This window comes from Tricharina praecox (assembly GCF_024521635.1).
Source record: "Tricharina praecox strain CBS 144465 chromosome Unknown BZA05scaffold_6, whole genome shotgun sequence".
NCBI lineage: Eukaryota > Fungi > Ascomycota > Pezizomycetes > Pezizales > Pyronemataceae > Tricharina > Tricharina praecox.
Genome location: NW_026250408.1, coordinates 691,941 through 706,059, shown reverse-complemented (window position 1 = coordinate 706,059; position 14,119 = coordinate 691,941). Strand labels below are relative to the sequence as shown.

The following is a 14,119-nucleotide window of genomic DNA, read 5'->3' as shown; positions in this document are numbered from 1 at the left end:
CAGGTCAGCACGACAGTTGCCTACATCCTACCTATGCGGATGCACTGTAATCACGATTCGCCATCGAGATTCGCTATCGACGGGAAGGAAGGGTTGTTTCAGTAACTAAGTGAACTCCACAGTGCACGCCTGTGGGCCATGGATCTTGGGATTGAGCCACCAGCGTCCAGGTAGGAGGTAAGTATGCCCTTCGCCTACACACATATACCGAGTTTTTTCTTTTTTCCCTTATGAGTGTATGTATGTATGGTACTATACGTCAACGCGCATGAAAAGGCGCCGGGGCGCGCTCGACAGTATGCACGTAGACAGTAGACAGTGGACGGTAGACAGTCGAACGGCCTACCATCCGCCATCCCGATCCGCCGCCATCAGTTAAAGTTGTAGTATCTCACGCTGTGGGCGTGTAGATGACCCGAAACCCCCACTCTCCACTAAGCAGCCCGGGACCGGGGGGATGGGGAGACGGGGGGATAGCGGGAAAAGTCGATGTCGAAGTCGAAGTCGAACTGCCCATACCGGTCGTCCGTGCATCAAGTATTTGGGTACATATCCCCGAGTGGCTTCTCTCTGTTTGCCGATGCACGAGCGGCTTCGAGAAGGCACACATGTAGGTACTTGATTGGGGATTCCAGATTGGGGGGACGGTTCCATCTTTCTCCGGCGGCGGTCGTAGTAAGAACTTTGATTGCCGGTATTGAATGCTCCGCTCCGCTGGGCGGGGCGGGAGTGGTTATTTGCGGTGGTGTACAGGTGCACACGAGATGCAGTGGCACGCCCAAGCAAGTACATAACCAGGTACTTGCCTACGGTGTGCAGGTATGGAGTGATCCCCACTTGCTCACGACTATTCACGACTATCCGATACCCTGTCCGGCTGCATATCTACTTTCCGTGCACCTATCGTACCCAGAGTGCATACGGTACTCACATCCATACGGTAGCTGCGCATGCGCCCAAGCAAGTAGGTAGTGTACAATAAGTATGAAGTACTCAGTACCGTAAGTATGTCGGCATGTACTGAGGCCATAGTCATTCCGATCGGTCACTCGGCGACAGCAGAAACAGTCCAAACTCCAGGTTAAGTCCGACATTTCGTCTACGAAGCCCGTCGGCGCCGAGGCCGGATGCAGCGAATGGGGCGATGGGACGGTCCGCTGTGTGCAGGTGAGCGAGTGGGTGAGCGCTTCGAAGCCTGAAGGATGCAGACTCTAGAGTACATTGGTAAATATGTACTTACACCGACATACATACATGACGGTGCGGTAACTTGACTCCGTCGCTGACAGCAGCGGAGCGGGCTGTAGAGTGGAGTAGGATCGCGCGCAGTTACTGCTTAGTTACTATTACATCGGGTGGGTCTTCAAATCATCATGGCAGCGTTCATCAGCATTGCCATCGCCGTCGCCGCTCACATGGAATGCTAAGCAGCTATCGTACTACGGCAGTAGGTACTCCAGAGTGATCAATGATCATTGCATGCTTTTCCAGCCAATGATTAATAATAAAACAATCAGCCGTTTGTGGCAAGGAGTGTTTGCTGCACGGCAGCCAATGATCGTCAAAGAAAGGGCAAAGGATCCCAGGGCCAGGCGCTCCTTGTGCTCGCCGTCCGCCGTCCGCAGTCACGCACGACCAACCAGCGCTCTTACCACCACCGCATTGCCGAGGAGTGCAGCAGCTGCAGCTGCTGATGATGAAAGCAAGCAGGTACATACCTCCAACCTACACATCACACCTACACAGCCACACAGGAGATCTAATAAAATCCGTGCCACATGGCAGATACGTAGGCCCAGTGTAACGTGGAGAAGCGCAGTCCCGGACTCGCAGAGCGGCGGTCGCCAACGGGAGGGCGTCATTGGGCGGAGGGAGGGGGTCTCGGTCACCATCAGAGGGAGGGGGAGGACGGGGACGCGAGATTGTGCGACGACAGATCTCTCGACGAACTCGGAACAGCCGGCTCGACATACCAGAGACTCTCTCTGCCATCGACGGGCATCCGCGGCCACTGCCAACTATTTGGACACACATACGGGTTGCATGTGGTTGTCTTTGCTCTAAGGCATGCTGCTAGGTGGTAGAAGAGTAGCTACCGTAGAGCATTGAGTCTCCTTCAAGGCACGCCGCTACTAATAGTAAGAAGTCGTTACTTGAGGAGTTACTTACTTTTAGTTGCCGGTAGTTGCTCTAGTAGAGCATTGGGTCTCTTCCGAGTAACCAGGTAGCGTTCCTACTCTTCCGGTACGCACGGTACGCTGGGGCACGGCGGAGGCTCCAGAGCCGCTGCCAGAGAGGAGAGCATCGTACCTGCTCGGGCACCAGCAGCTTTATCCGTCTGCAGGGTACGGGGGACGACCCAACCCGCTCGAATACTCCACTCTTCCCTACCTGCCTGCCCGCCCGCCTACATACCTGTACACACCTACATACCGTCGTACCCCGCATCGAGAAACGAGCAGCAGCAGCCAACACGACATCGCTGGCCCGTCCGACCGCCCGGCCGTCCATCTCCTGCGCTGAAGTCCGCTCCCGCTTCCTGCTGCTGCTGGAACACTCTGGAATGCGAGAACACAACGTTCCAGAACGACAGACTAGCTTAGTCCTCTCACCCCCCTCCCCCGGGCCCTGCAACAGTCAACTCGGCGTCGCAATTATCCCGTGAACAGTAAGAGCGCACGGCCAGGGATGTCTCGGACTCCGGGCCCTGGAGGTGGGCAGCTTCCCTCGAACCGTCCTCCCATTCGTGCTTAATGCAAACCTGCTACCAGAAATAGACCGCTTGCGGTGCGATAGGCTGGATGGATCCGATGGAAGCTAGAGTAGACTATCGACGACCCTCGATTGGAACTCGGCAACGCTGAGATGCACGACGCGGGCAGCCAGAGTCCACAGCCACGTCCAAACATTCGCCCAACTCCGCAACCGTGGGATTACCTATGCCTACATACTTCACACCTACATACACGCATGCCATGCCATGCCTCCACCCATCCATGTCGGCCCTTGCCATGCCATGGCCCATCACATCCATCCATCCATCCCTTCAAGGGCCTGGGCACTGGGCAGTGGGCACCTACCGTGTGAGGCGCAAGGGCGGAAGGCAAGCTGTATCGTATCTCTGTACGTACGAGTAAAGTGCGATGCGGAGGTCTGGTAGCCTGGTAGGTGGCTACCAGCAACAGTCGAGAGAGCATGCCATCCGTTTTCATTTTTATTTCTTGCCCGCTACGCCGACTGAGCTCGCACCACCAAAAGCAGCATAGCATGGTCACGACGTCACAGTCGACCCAAGCAGTCATGCATGACCTTGTGGCGCGATGGCCCACGGACGGGCAGCTGCCAGCCAGACAGCCAGACAGCCAGCCAGCCAGACGGCCAGCCAGCCCAAGGCCGGAATAAAACTCATTGAAATATCTGCAATCCCCTCCATTCTTTCTCACCCCCATCCTCTATCCGCCTTCGTTATACCGTCACGACATCAGTACATTTACTGAGTTCCATTCGTTTTCACAAAACGCTCGTTAAACACTCGCCCACCCGATCTCACCTGTTGAAATAAATAAAAAGACTTCAACAGAATAATCATCCATCTTCGCCGTAAGGCCTCAATCGATCTGTTGATGATGCTTGAGAATCCTTCTTAATACCAATCGCGGACAGAAAATAAGAGAAACAACAAAACACACCCACCCTTTCCCCCCGGATTCACCGAAACAAACAAAACTTCTCCAAATATTAGTCGACCACCTCGACGGAGAAGACCATTCCCGCCAGTCACCGCCCCTCCACTCCTCCAGCCAGACGCTTTGGCATCCCATAAATCTTGAGTCCTCCCGAGCGTAAAGCAAAAGAAGCCATCGAGAAAACCCAACAAAGCCTCGCACACCTCCGTGAAGCTGTTTTCCCCGAACCCACCGACTGGCCCGTTCACAGCGATGTTGCACCCCAAAATCACCAAAGACGGCAGCACCAGCGGCGGCAGCAGCAGCGGTCAGAACTCCAAAGAGACTCCCCGTAAGAGGGTCGCCAGGGCTTGTGATCGGTGTCGACTGAAGAAGGGAAAGGCATGTCTCCCGTCATTTCCCAGGGGAGGGGGAGAGAACCACTCGGCGTTCGATCCGACAATGGCCTGGTTCCCGTTACTGACTGTCTCACAGTGCGATGGAAAGGAGCAATGCGCCAAATGCGTCTCCGCTGACGTTATGTGCATCTACACCGATCGAAAACCTCCTCAGCACAAGCTGATCTCTCCTGCGTATGTTTTTTTCCTTCCTCCCGAGGTTTCATCATTCCTGGCCTCGGCTCCTTGCATCCAGCTAACGGGAAGTGCAATCCAGAGTCGCCGAAGCCCTCCAGAGCGAGAATCTCACTCTCAAGAAGGCCACCATCATCATCTTCAAGCAACTGATTGAGGCTCGCGGTGGACAACTTCCGGTGATCGAGGGAGTCGACTGGGCATCCGAGAAGGTGGCGAACGGGAAATCTGGACGGGCGCTGAACTACATCATCAGTCGGGAGGCGAGGGTGGACAATAGGATCTCGACCGAGGAGATTGCGAACTACGACAGCGATACGCAGATGTTGGATCCGAATTCGAGGACCTGTCCAAACAGCCCTGCTTCACGACAATCCTCGCCCCAGAGCACCGTCGGCGATATGTCTCCCGCGTTCTGGGGTGGGGGGGCTTCCGGAGCTGAGCTTCAGCTTCAGCAGCAGCACAGCCTCGCCTCGCACAAGAAGCGGAAAGCCACAAAGTACGGCTATCCTGGCGTCGCAGAGGTCGACGTCACTGCTATGCCAGCTCCTGCTTCAGCTTCTCCCTACCTCAATCCCGGGCTCCTTTCCGTCGAGTCGCTGGCGCCAGCGTTCACCACCCCGCCCACTCCACCGACGGGGTTGGATGCCCTGGATTACCTACCCCGGGAGCAGCAGCAACTTCAATGGTCGAATCAGCGGCCGCAACAGCAGCAGCAGCAACAGGCGAGATTCTACGAAGAGCGATATCTCTTACAACGCTACGCCGAAGAACAAGCACATATCCAGCAGCAACAGCAGCAACAGCAGCTCCGTAGTGGAGCGGCTGGCCCAGTTCCCGGACCAACGTGCGACAATTCCATGCCCTGGACGACTCCCGAATATTTCCAGTATCTCCAGGACAACAAAGATTACGGAAAGTGAGTTCTTCCGATCTTCCGAGCGCGCGCACACGCACATGCACAAAAAACACACATCGCAACAGTTGCTGACACATCTTTAGAGTTTATGAGACCATGGCCGGCGACGTTCAGATGTACGACCGCGAAATGTAAATATTCTACATGAACATCTTCTTTTCACGACTCTCCCTTACCTACCTTCTCTCGTACACTCACTCGCATACTGTCCTTCCGGGGTCCGACTACATTTCCTTTTCCCTTTCATTCGGTCATTTTCACACTACAACGGACGGGTTGGGATTACTGGTTTTTTACACATACATAGCGGGGTGTTCTGTTTTTTTCCTAAGGGGTTATGTTTTTTTTTCCTTTCCGGGCATCTTTCCTTTATTCAACTGTGCGGTGTTTTTTGAGGGGGGGGGGGGGGGGGGGGGGGGGGGGACTAGGGGGGGGGTGGCCGACTGGGGGGTGGGAACAGGAGCGGGTTTTCACCAGATTTTAGTGTGGTGAGTGAGTGTATTTTGGGACTTTGTGCAGGTGGAGGACAGAGAGAGAGAGACGTTGGACTTGCAAGGGAGCCCCGCATGGGTGTGATGCGACCCATTCCGTCGGGTTCAGCAGTAAAGTGCTGCTATTTCCGGAGAGGATGGGTGGATGGGTGGATGGATGGAGGGGAGGGGAGGGAGGGGACTCAGGGAGGGGAGGGAGGGGACTCAGGGAGGGGATGGAAACGAGCCAGTTACGATACGAGATCATACGGAGCCTGGGGAGCGAGGGAGGGAGCGAGGGAGGGAAGGCAGTGGTGGGAGGTCAGGCTCGACATACATACGGTATGGGGGCTCGGTTTTTTTTTTTTGCGGCTTTGCTTTTGTCTTTGTTGTTTCTATTTTTAGCGGGCTGCGGCGTGCGTTTTTTTTGGCTTTTTGGCTTTTTTGGCTTTTTGGCCTTTTTGGCTTTTTTTGGCTTTTTGGCTTTTTGGCTTTTTTGGCTTTTTGGCTTTTTTGGCTTTTTAGCTTTTTTGGCTTGGGGTCATGATGGGATCATTGGGATGCGATGGGGTGGGGATGGGGATGGGGATGCATAGCATGGTTAGCATGGTGATCGGACTTAATTACTTTGGATTCGAGCTCTACATACGAATGGTTGTTTGCGTTGATGATGCTGTGGTGATGCTGTGATGATGATGATGACGATGTGGTGGTGGTGGTGGATGTGGTGACGGTGGTGGTGGAGGTGAGTGCATTGGTGATCCTCGCTTGGAAGTTGGGCTTGGGCTTGTCTTGAGACATGTTTGCAGCCATTGTGGCGGGCGGGCGTGGAATTGGGGTGGCGGACTGCGTTGGGTGGGGATGGGTGGGTGGGGAATGGTGGACACTCTATCGATACTCCAATTCATGCCGGCCTGTCGTCAAGATAGGTGCCGGTATCACCGCCATCGGCGCTATCGGCGTCTTGGACTGTGGATACTGGACTGTGGATGATAATGGACAATGGATATCCGTGACATCCGTGACGCATTGACCATCGACGCTGCCGCCGCGGGTCGATGTGCGTTGCCGCGAATGTCTACTTACGATACTTACTCGGGTATGGAAGAGGTGTACATGGAGTGTGTGTACTCATCGGATCGTGAATTGTGAATCGCGAATCACGGGCTCGAACGTTCACCGCTCATTGAGAGTACATACCTCATACCTCATACCAGCATCGGAGAATAGTAGTAGTAGCAAGTAAATCAACATATCCACGCCGTCCAGAGGACATGCACCAACCGGCACGAGCCGGTTCAATCCAGTTCAGTTCAGCTCGGTTCGGTTCACGCCGAACCAGCCGTTGACTTGACTTGAATGGCCGGCATGTTCCGAGCCCAAGCACCCGGGTATGATGGGAGGGGGGATATTCCCGGAAGTCTCCTACCGGTATGCTTCATGGAGGGGATTCGACCGAGGATTCGACCGAGAATCATAGGCGCAAGAAGCAAGATGTCGTGTGTCTGTACTTACCACACAGCACTACAGTTCGAAGCTGGGTATAACCAAGTAACCAAGTAACCAAGTAACCAAGTCTGTACTTAATCCCGTAGCTCAAACGCCGAACGCTGCCCGTCAGGCTTCAAGCTTCAAGCGTCATGTTTCAAGTTTCAAGCTTCAAGCTTCTAGAAGCCCCCCAGAGCCCCCCTCGGGCCCGAAGCCCCGAGTGAGAACCAGGGCCAGGGCCCGGAGAACGAGCCGGATGGAGTCCTCCCCCCTCCCCCCGCCCCACCAAAGAAAAAAAGAAAAAAACAAGGAATAAGGTGTTTGCGGTCCCGAGCCGGCGGGTCCAGAGGATACCGTGCCCATGTACTTACTTTATACCAAGCGGGCAAGTGGGCACGTTCGAAGTGCGGCCTCCGCAACGGTCGTCCTTCCTAGATATCCGTAGGTTCCGGGGACGATCCGACGGGGATAAACCAATGAGGTTCAGATATAGACGCGCTTGGTTAAGGCTGGGACAAGACCAGCTGAGACTGGTTGAGACCAGCTGAAAGACGAGAGAGAGATGCTACTTACGGTACTGACTTACCTCATTGTTCCGGTGCTTTGACTTCAGTGACCAGGTACGGTATGTTGAGTATGTATACTTCCTATAGATACAAGTGCTGACTGTCTGGAGCAACCGGGTATTTGGTAGGTTACCTGGATGGATACCTAGAGTACTGTAGATGTCGCCGCCGACGTCGGGAATCGAGTCTCCACCGCATGCCCAACGTCAAGTTTCAGCATCTTCGGCCACAGCCGAAGAAACCATCCAGCCCCGGACCCCCGCCAGCTTCCGCCGTAGACGCTATTACACATACCCGCGTTAACTAACATTGCGGGAGAGTCCAGCCTGCAGCCTCCAGCCTCTACATAGAACCCGGGGGTGGCCGGGACCAGTCCGATGTCGTTCTCCTTTGAGCGCCCACGATTCACAGCCAGCCCGAAACTCCGAAACTCCGGGATGTCTATATACTCTACTAGCAATTATACTGTATGTATGTTTGCCGTATGCCCTACAGCCTACAGGGTATGCAGGGAGGGAGTGCTATGGTACTTGGTTACAGCTTACCTGCTCGACGTTAGTTGGTAATAGTAGGAAAGACAGGTAATAATAATAATACCAAAATAAGAACAATAACAATAACAATAATAACAATAATAATCATATCGATATCAATATCAACGAACGGAACACACCCGTCTCCCGGATAGCACGCGCTCCATCGCGTCTGTATAGTATGTACGATATGTACTCAAGTAGGTAGACATGACGATAGACATTCCAACTTCAATCTGTATCTTCAAACGTTTGACATTGACGTTGACATTGACGTTGACATTGACGTTGACGTTGACATGTGCTCGCCCGCATCGCATCGCATCCAGCCGCCAGTGATTGATGTGATAGATTGATTGATACCGTAACGGAAAGGAAACGAGAGGAGGCCCAGGAGGGAGGGTTTGAGGCTTCACGACAACGACGAGTAGGGCTCCCCCCGCATAGTGGACACTGGGCAGGGTCCAGCAATTGATGGCTAATGTCCCCGGTCGGTCCGGATGTTCAGGAGCTGGATACGACTAGTAGCTAGCCGAGAAGAAATAAGGAACATCAGCTGGAGCCGATGGATGCTGGCCCGGTATGTATGTCAGTAACTACATGTGTACATACTTGCATTCGTTACCGTTGCAGCAATTGTAACTGCAACTGCAATTGCGGATGGCGGGGCGACCACCACCACTGACCAGTGACAGATGCGTGATTCTCGATGGACCAGGAGCCCTGCGTGGAATAATAATAGCAACAAACTCTCGTCCGTGCCCATTGTCCAGACTTCAGACTCCACTGTCCTTCCCACCGATTCCCCGACGTGAGGAGAAAGAAGAAAAAGGAGGAGGAGGAAGAGGAGGAGGAGGAGGAGGAGGAGGAGGAGGAGAGAGGCAAGATGGCCCATGGGGGATACGAAACAATCGTCCGTGCAACCTGCAAACGTCCTTCGCGTGCTATGTAAGACTACAAGACATCGTGATCATAGTACTGGATGGTAGTATAGGGTCGTTCGTTCTCGTTCTAAATTCTCTACCCGTGCCTATTTTTGGCTGGGACACTGGACATCGGAGTGGACACTGAGACCTTGCCGCAGATCATGGGCTCTCACGCGCACCGCACGTGACGGTCCGACTCCCGACTGCTGGATTGACTTCAGAGCATCAAGGTAGTTGGCACCCGGTCTCGGATAACTACGTCAAAACCACACCACCACCGCTGTCACCACCACCAGGAGGAGGAGGAGGAGGAGGAGGAGGAGGAGGAGCAGGAGGAGCGGTGGTCGGCCAAAACCGATGGATGGGCTGGATGGGCTGGACGGGGTGGATAAATCGAATCATGTTCATCCATCGGACAGCAGCCATACATGCATACATGCATAGGTAGGTCATCCAAACATGACATACATACAGCTTCTAACTATGATATTTAGCCTCTAGATCGAGCTAAAAAGACGCGACTTTGTAGGTACTATTCCTGTCCGCCGCGGGCCCGCGTCCGCTTGGGATGTCCAATCGACGGGTAGATACTGTAGCTTCTTCCTCCCCTCCCTCCTCCCTTACGGCAACTGTTATCCGGGACCGACAGCGATGACGATACAACTAGAAACTCTATGTCCCCCCGCCCTCTTTCTTTCTGCCCGCCTACGCTCCAGAGCTAACATACCCAGATACATCGCTTCACAACGATGATCGAAAGCGTTTTCCAACCTCCCCACCCCACCAACCATCCCGATTCCCGAATACGAAGTCGTTCCAACCCACCCACCCACGCTCACATAACTACTCTAGTTATTCCCGAGGTGGACACCGCGGGATCTTCGTTCAACCCTCCCGTCCCCTCCCCCTCCCCCTCCTCCTCCAACAGTCCAACCACAAGGTACATATGGAACTACGCCCTTTCCGATAGGCAACGCCAAGGATGTCAGGATCAGGATCAGGATCAGGATCAAAGTTAACGCAAGATTGGCTTCCGCACCCGGGCGGTGGACCGACCCTGCGTAAATAAATATTTAAAACACTGACTCTCGGCCAAGCCCGGTTGGATAACAAATATCTCGAAGCCTGAAGCTTGAAGTCCGAAGGAAGGAAGGTAAGTCATCAAAACGTTAATTCCTGCCCCCGTCCCCCCAGTCCTCCCCCTGTCGCGCAAGTCAAGTGAAGGAAGGAAGGATCTTGCTTGCTTGTTCGACGAATCGATCGTGGGTGGCTTCTATGCTAGGTAGTTTCTCATGTCATACATACAGGAATGCAAGGTCCCCCCCTCCTCCTGGAGGCTGGACATCGCGGGTGAGGCGGGGAAAAATCGAGGCGACATCAGAAGAGGGTTGAACTTGAACTTGACCTGACCGCCGAACGACCGCTTGGGGCGCCAGAGCCGTTGCGTCTTGACGTTGCGTAGAGTAACTAGTGCGGCTCTCCCACCTCACCTCCAGAGTCCGGAGCGACGGAGCCCAGGGTCGCGACTCACTGGAGGAGATGTACTAACTAGACTACTAGTATACTAGTAGAGGTATATATAGAACTGCCGTGATGGATCGTGGAACCGTCTCGTCGGCCCCCATGCCTATGCCATGCACTCTACATATGCATGTCGGTTGAGGCGGACAGAGTCACGAGTGAGTGGATGAGGTGGGTGGCAGCAAGTAGCAAAACCCCACCTCAGCTGCCCTGCGAGGGGATTGTTGTACTCTGCATATTGGGAGACCCTCGAAAGGCACGGGCAACTGATGAGACTGATTCAATTGGCTAAAAAGCAACAAGAAAGAAGAGCAGCCTGTGGTCTCCAGACTGAAAAACCTCAAAGTACCTCTACGGTGTTGGTGTTGATAATAATGTCTGCGGTGGTGATAATGTCTTATGTCTTATCTATATGTTGAACGACAGACCGACCGACTAGACCAACATAAAAGCAGCGACAGAGAACATTTTAACTTTGAGGCGACCGTATTGGGTCTACCCCCGAATCTCACAATATGTACCCAACATACTACATACATCGCACTCGTGCACGCACGTCGTTTGTCTGTCTGTCTGTCTGTCTGTCTGCCTGCCTGCGAGGAGGAAACTTGACTGGACGCTGCCGAGTATCGACCCAACTGCCGCGCCGGAAGGGAAGGGAAGGGATGGATGGATGGGATGGGATGGGAGGGATGGAAGGGAGAAAAGGCCCCCACTCCTCACGAAGGCTTCTATGTACTCTATACGACCTGCTCCAACTAACTAGTGCGCACTGCGTCCGTTTCCAGTCTTGATGGCCTACATATGGGGCGCAAATACTCTAAAGACTTCCGCTTTCTCCAGATACGGCTGGATGGATGCGCTACCTAGTTAGAGGGGCATGGGAGTCTGGAGATGGATAACAGTGCTGTAACGAGGTTCTCGCGCAGGAAAGGACTGGCCAGTGGGAAGTGGGAAGTGGGAAGTGGGAAGTCGTCACTGCACGGTTTTATCCGTGGTCACCACTTTGAGATTCGCACTTCGCAGAGTGCCTGGGGATGAGAGGGGATCAGGATGGGATCAGGACCCTGGTGGTCATGCAGCGAATACGGAGGGGCGAGGGGCAAAATGTAATGGCCGTGCTCGTCGACTCTCGTATTGATCAACCCGACTCCGCAGCTCGATACTCACGGCTTGAAGGGGGGGTCCATAACAGGTGCTCTGATCCGCTGGCACAGGTCACCTAGCATACATACACACCTATCTTTAACTCCCAGGACCAAGAGTGGCAGGTAGACCGGCCCCGGGAACCAAACACGGGCAGTGGGGAACAAAAAACAAAAAACTCTGGCCATTATCAGAAGGTGCACGATGCACGATGCACATGGGGAAGTCTGATTATGCATCCTATATTTGGAGGCAAAGTTAATATCAACATCACGCGGTCCTGAAGACTGAAGTCTCTGTTAGGTATCGGCGAGGCCGCTGAGCAGCGCGCACGCAACGGGCTGGTGTTCTGGCTATGGGTAGTATAGATTTCATTCGTTCACCAACTATCAGTTTTCCATGTTCAACCCTTCCCCAGCAGAACCATTTGACTGTCGATTACCCCCCATCCCCCGTCCCGAAAGCACCGAGTTTAATGTTCTAGGCCGACTTACCGGTGGGCGGTGGCTGGTCACGGAACTCCACTCTTTCGCCCGCCCACCGTTCTCAGCAGCCGCCTCCGGCATTTTTCCGCAAAGAATCGTACGACGTCTGCCCCGTGCCCCCGGTGGATGCTTCCAGAGTCGGACTGCCGTCTCCGTCTCCGTCCCTATTCGACGGGTCGGAACGGGGTGCCGGGTGGCAAAAGCACCACTGGGCTATAGCATCGGCAAGCCCGACCGGCGACAATGCTCCCGTCGGACCGAATCCCGACCTTGGACTTCTCGTCGCTGGCTGTGGGCCTGTGGCATCATGGGTTTTCACTCACGAGTCATCGGGCCCCATCTCCAGAGATCTCCAGCGATCACACCACGTTTGGATATTCCGGGGGTCGGGACACTCTCTCGTCCGATTGACTAGGTCCTATCCCATCGCCAGCATACGGCACTCGGCCCTTTACTGTTGCTGCTGTGGTATATACGGTTGTGGCGAGTAACCGTGTTCGTGCTCGTGGACGTATTGGATAGTTACCCGTAGGTAGATATCGTACGGTCGTTGTTCTTGCTGCGGGGGTGACGACTCTTGCGTAAGGTAAGGCAAGGCAATCTGCAGTTCGAACAAGCCTACGTACAGATAAGCACTCGACCATACCATCGCGCTGGGAGTGTACGCAAAGTGCCATTGCGACGTCGTCGACGACGACGACGACGGTAGGCTCACATCTCTTCCCCACAACTTACGATACACATCAGGTACATACACACACACTCAGCTACATACCACCTCAGCCCTCGATGTCATGTTATCCCCTCCAATCAAGAGCTACTTTCCACGGCCACAGCCCGAACTCTCCGACCATTCTGGCCGACAGCAAAGTACATACTCTTGCCAGCTTTGTCCAGAACCGCAACTATGCCACTACTAAGCATACGGCACCTATACACACTCAGGCTAGTCGCCATTAGCCTTTATGTGTCTCCTCACAGTGGCCATGCCCAGAAACCCGCTCGCATAGCCCGCAGATGGCGCTTCATGGGATATCACGCTACTTATGCTTCCGATTTACGAAGTCTGGTTTGCCATCGGGATACATATGGGGGGTTAGGAGGACTCGGCTTCTGGCCGCATCACGACAGAGACTGCCATCGTGGACCCGTAAGTACTTTGACCGCTGCGGAATCCTGAAGACCGATGCTGAGGTGACTTTTGATTTTGCATGGAAGGCTGGTACGGTGATGTAGCATACCTACTCCAACCCGTGGGATCGATCGGTAAGAGTGCGCGGGGCTCACATCTTGTACATATATAGATGCTTCAAGCCATAATTTTGATCATAGCAATCGAGGCTCACAGTATCGTGTCGTAAGCATCGTGGGTGGATGTTTTTCCCGAGTGACCTGATATGCTCCGTCGCTTCGCCGGATCGTCAGAGGCACAAGATGAGATATCTATGGCAGCAGTAGTTGCCCCCCTGGGAAGCATGGGAAAAGAATGTATATGCTTACCGATAGCTTGAACCATTGATGCGAAACGATAAACCCGTGCACTCGTGCCGTATCAAACCACACCCAGCACACCCAGCGTAAAAACATAAAACCCCAACCAAGAAGACCTCGTATGAGGTATGTACATACTAGAATCCAGTCTTTCAACACATATAGCTCACTTACCCAGATATCATGGACGGAACCCGTAGTCAAGCGGACAACGGCCAGTGCAACAACATTATATCCATATTCCAAACAGCTTAAACGGTCCATGCTCACTATCATATTGAGGAATGTGTTCTAGCGTAACCCCACCTGCTGTGAG

The 14,119-nt window shown here is 53.9% G+C and overlaps 3 protein-coding genes across 3 annotated transcripts; 2 read left to right on the top strand and 1 right to left on the bottom strand.

The window, feature by feature from the left end:
• Positions 1–847: 847 nt before the first annotated feature.
• Positions 848–2,480, bottom strand: BZA05DRAFT_416889 (uncharacterized protein; the record flags this gene model as incomplete). The annotated part of the gene is made up of 10 exons (XM_051485434.1): positions 848–900; positions 932–944; positions 1,104–1,211; positions 1,251–1,301; positions 1,416–1,439; positions 1,653–1,687; positions 1,974–2,018; positions 2,170–2,209; positions 2,253–2,310; positions 2,434–2,480. 10 exons carry the CDS (start codon positions 2,478–2,480, stop codon positions 848–850), a joined length of 474 nt encoding a protein of 157 aa, XP_051341608.1.
• A 1,214-nt stretch (positions 2,481–3,694) lies between these two features.
• BZA05DRAFT_236614 (uncharacterized protein) lies at positions 3,695–5,578 on the top strand. The gene is made up of 3 exons (XM_051479865.1): positions 3,695–4,067; positions 4,161–4,258; positions 4,341–5,578. Exons 1-3 carry the CDS (start codon positions 3,939–3,941, stop codon positions 5,179–5,181), a joined length of 1,068 nt encoding a protein of 355 aa, XP_051341607.1. The 5' UTR covers positions 3,695–3,938; the 3' UTR covers positions 5,182–5,578.
• Positions 5,579–13,090: 7,512 nt separating this feature from the next.
• Positions 13,091–13,573, top strand: BZA05DRAFT_236569 (uncharacterized protein). Its single transcript, XM_051479864.1, has one exon. The coding sequence runs from the start codon at positions 13,220–13,222 to the stop codon at positions 13,490–13,492; it is 273 nt and encodes a 90-aa protein (XP_051341606.1). The 5' UTR covers positions 13,091–13,219; the 3' UTR covers positions 13,493–13,573.
• Positions 13,574–14,119: the final 546 nt, after the last annotated feature.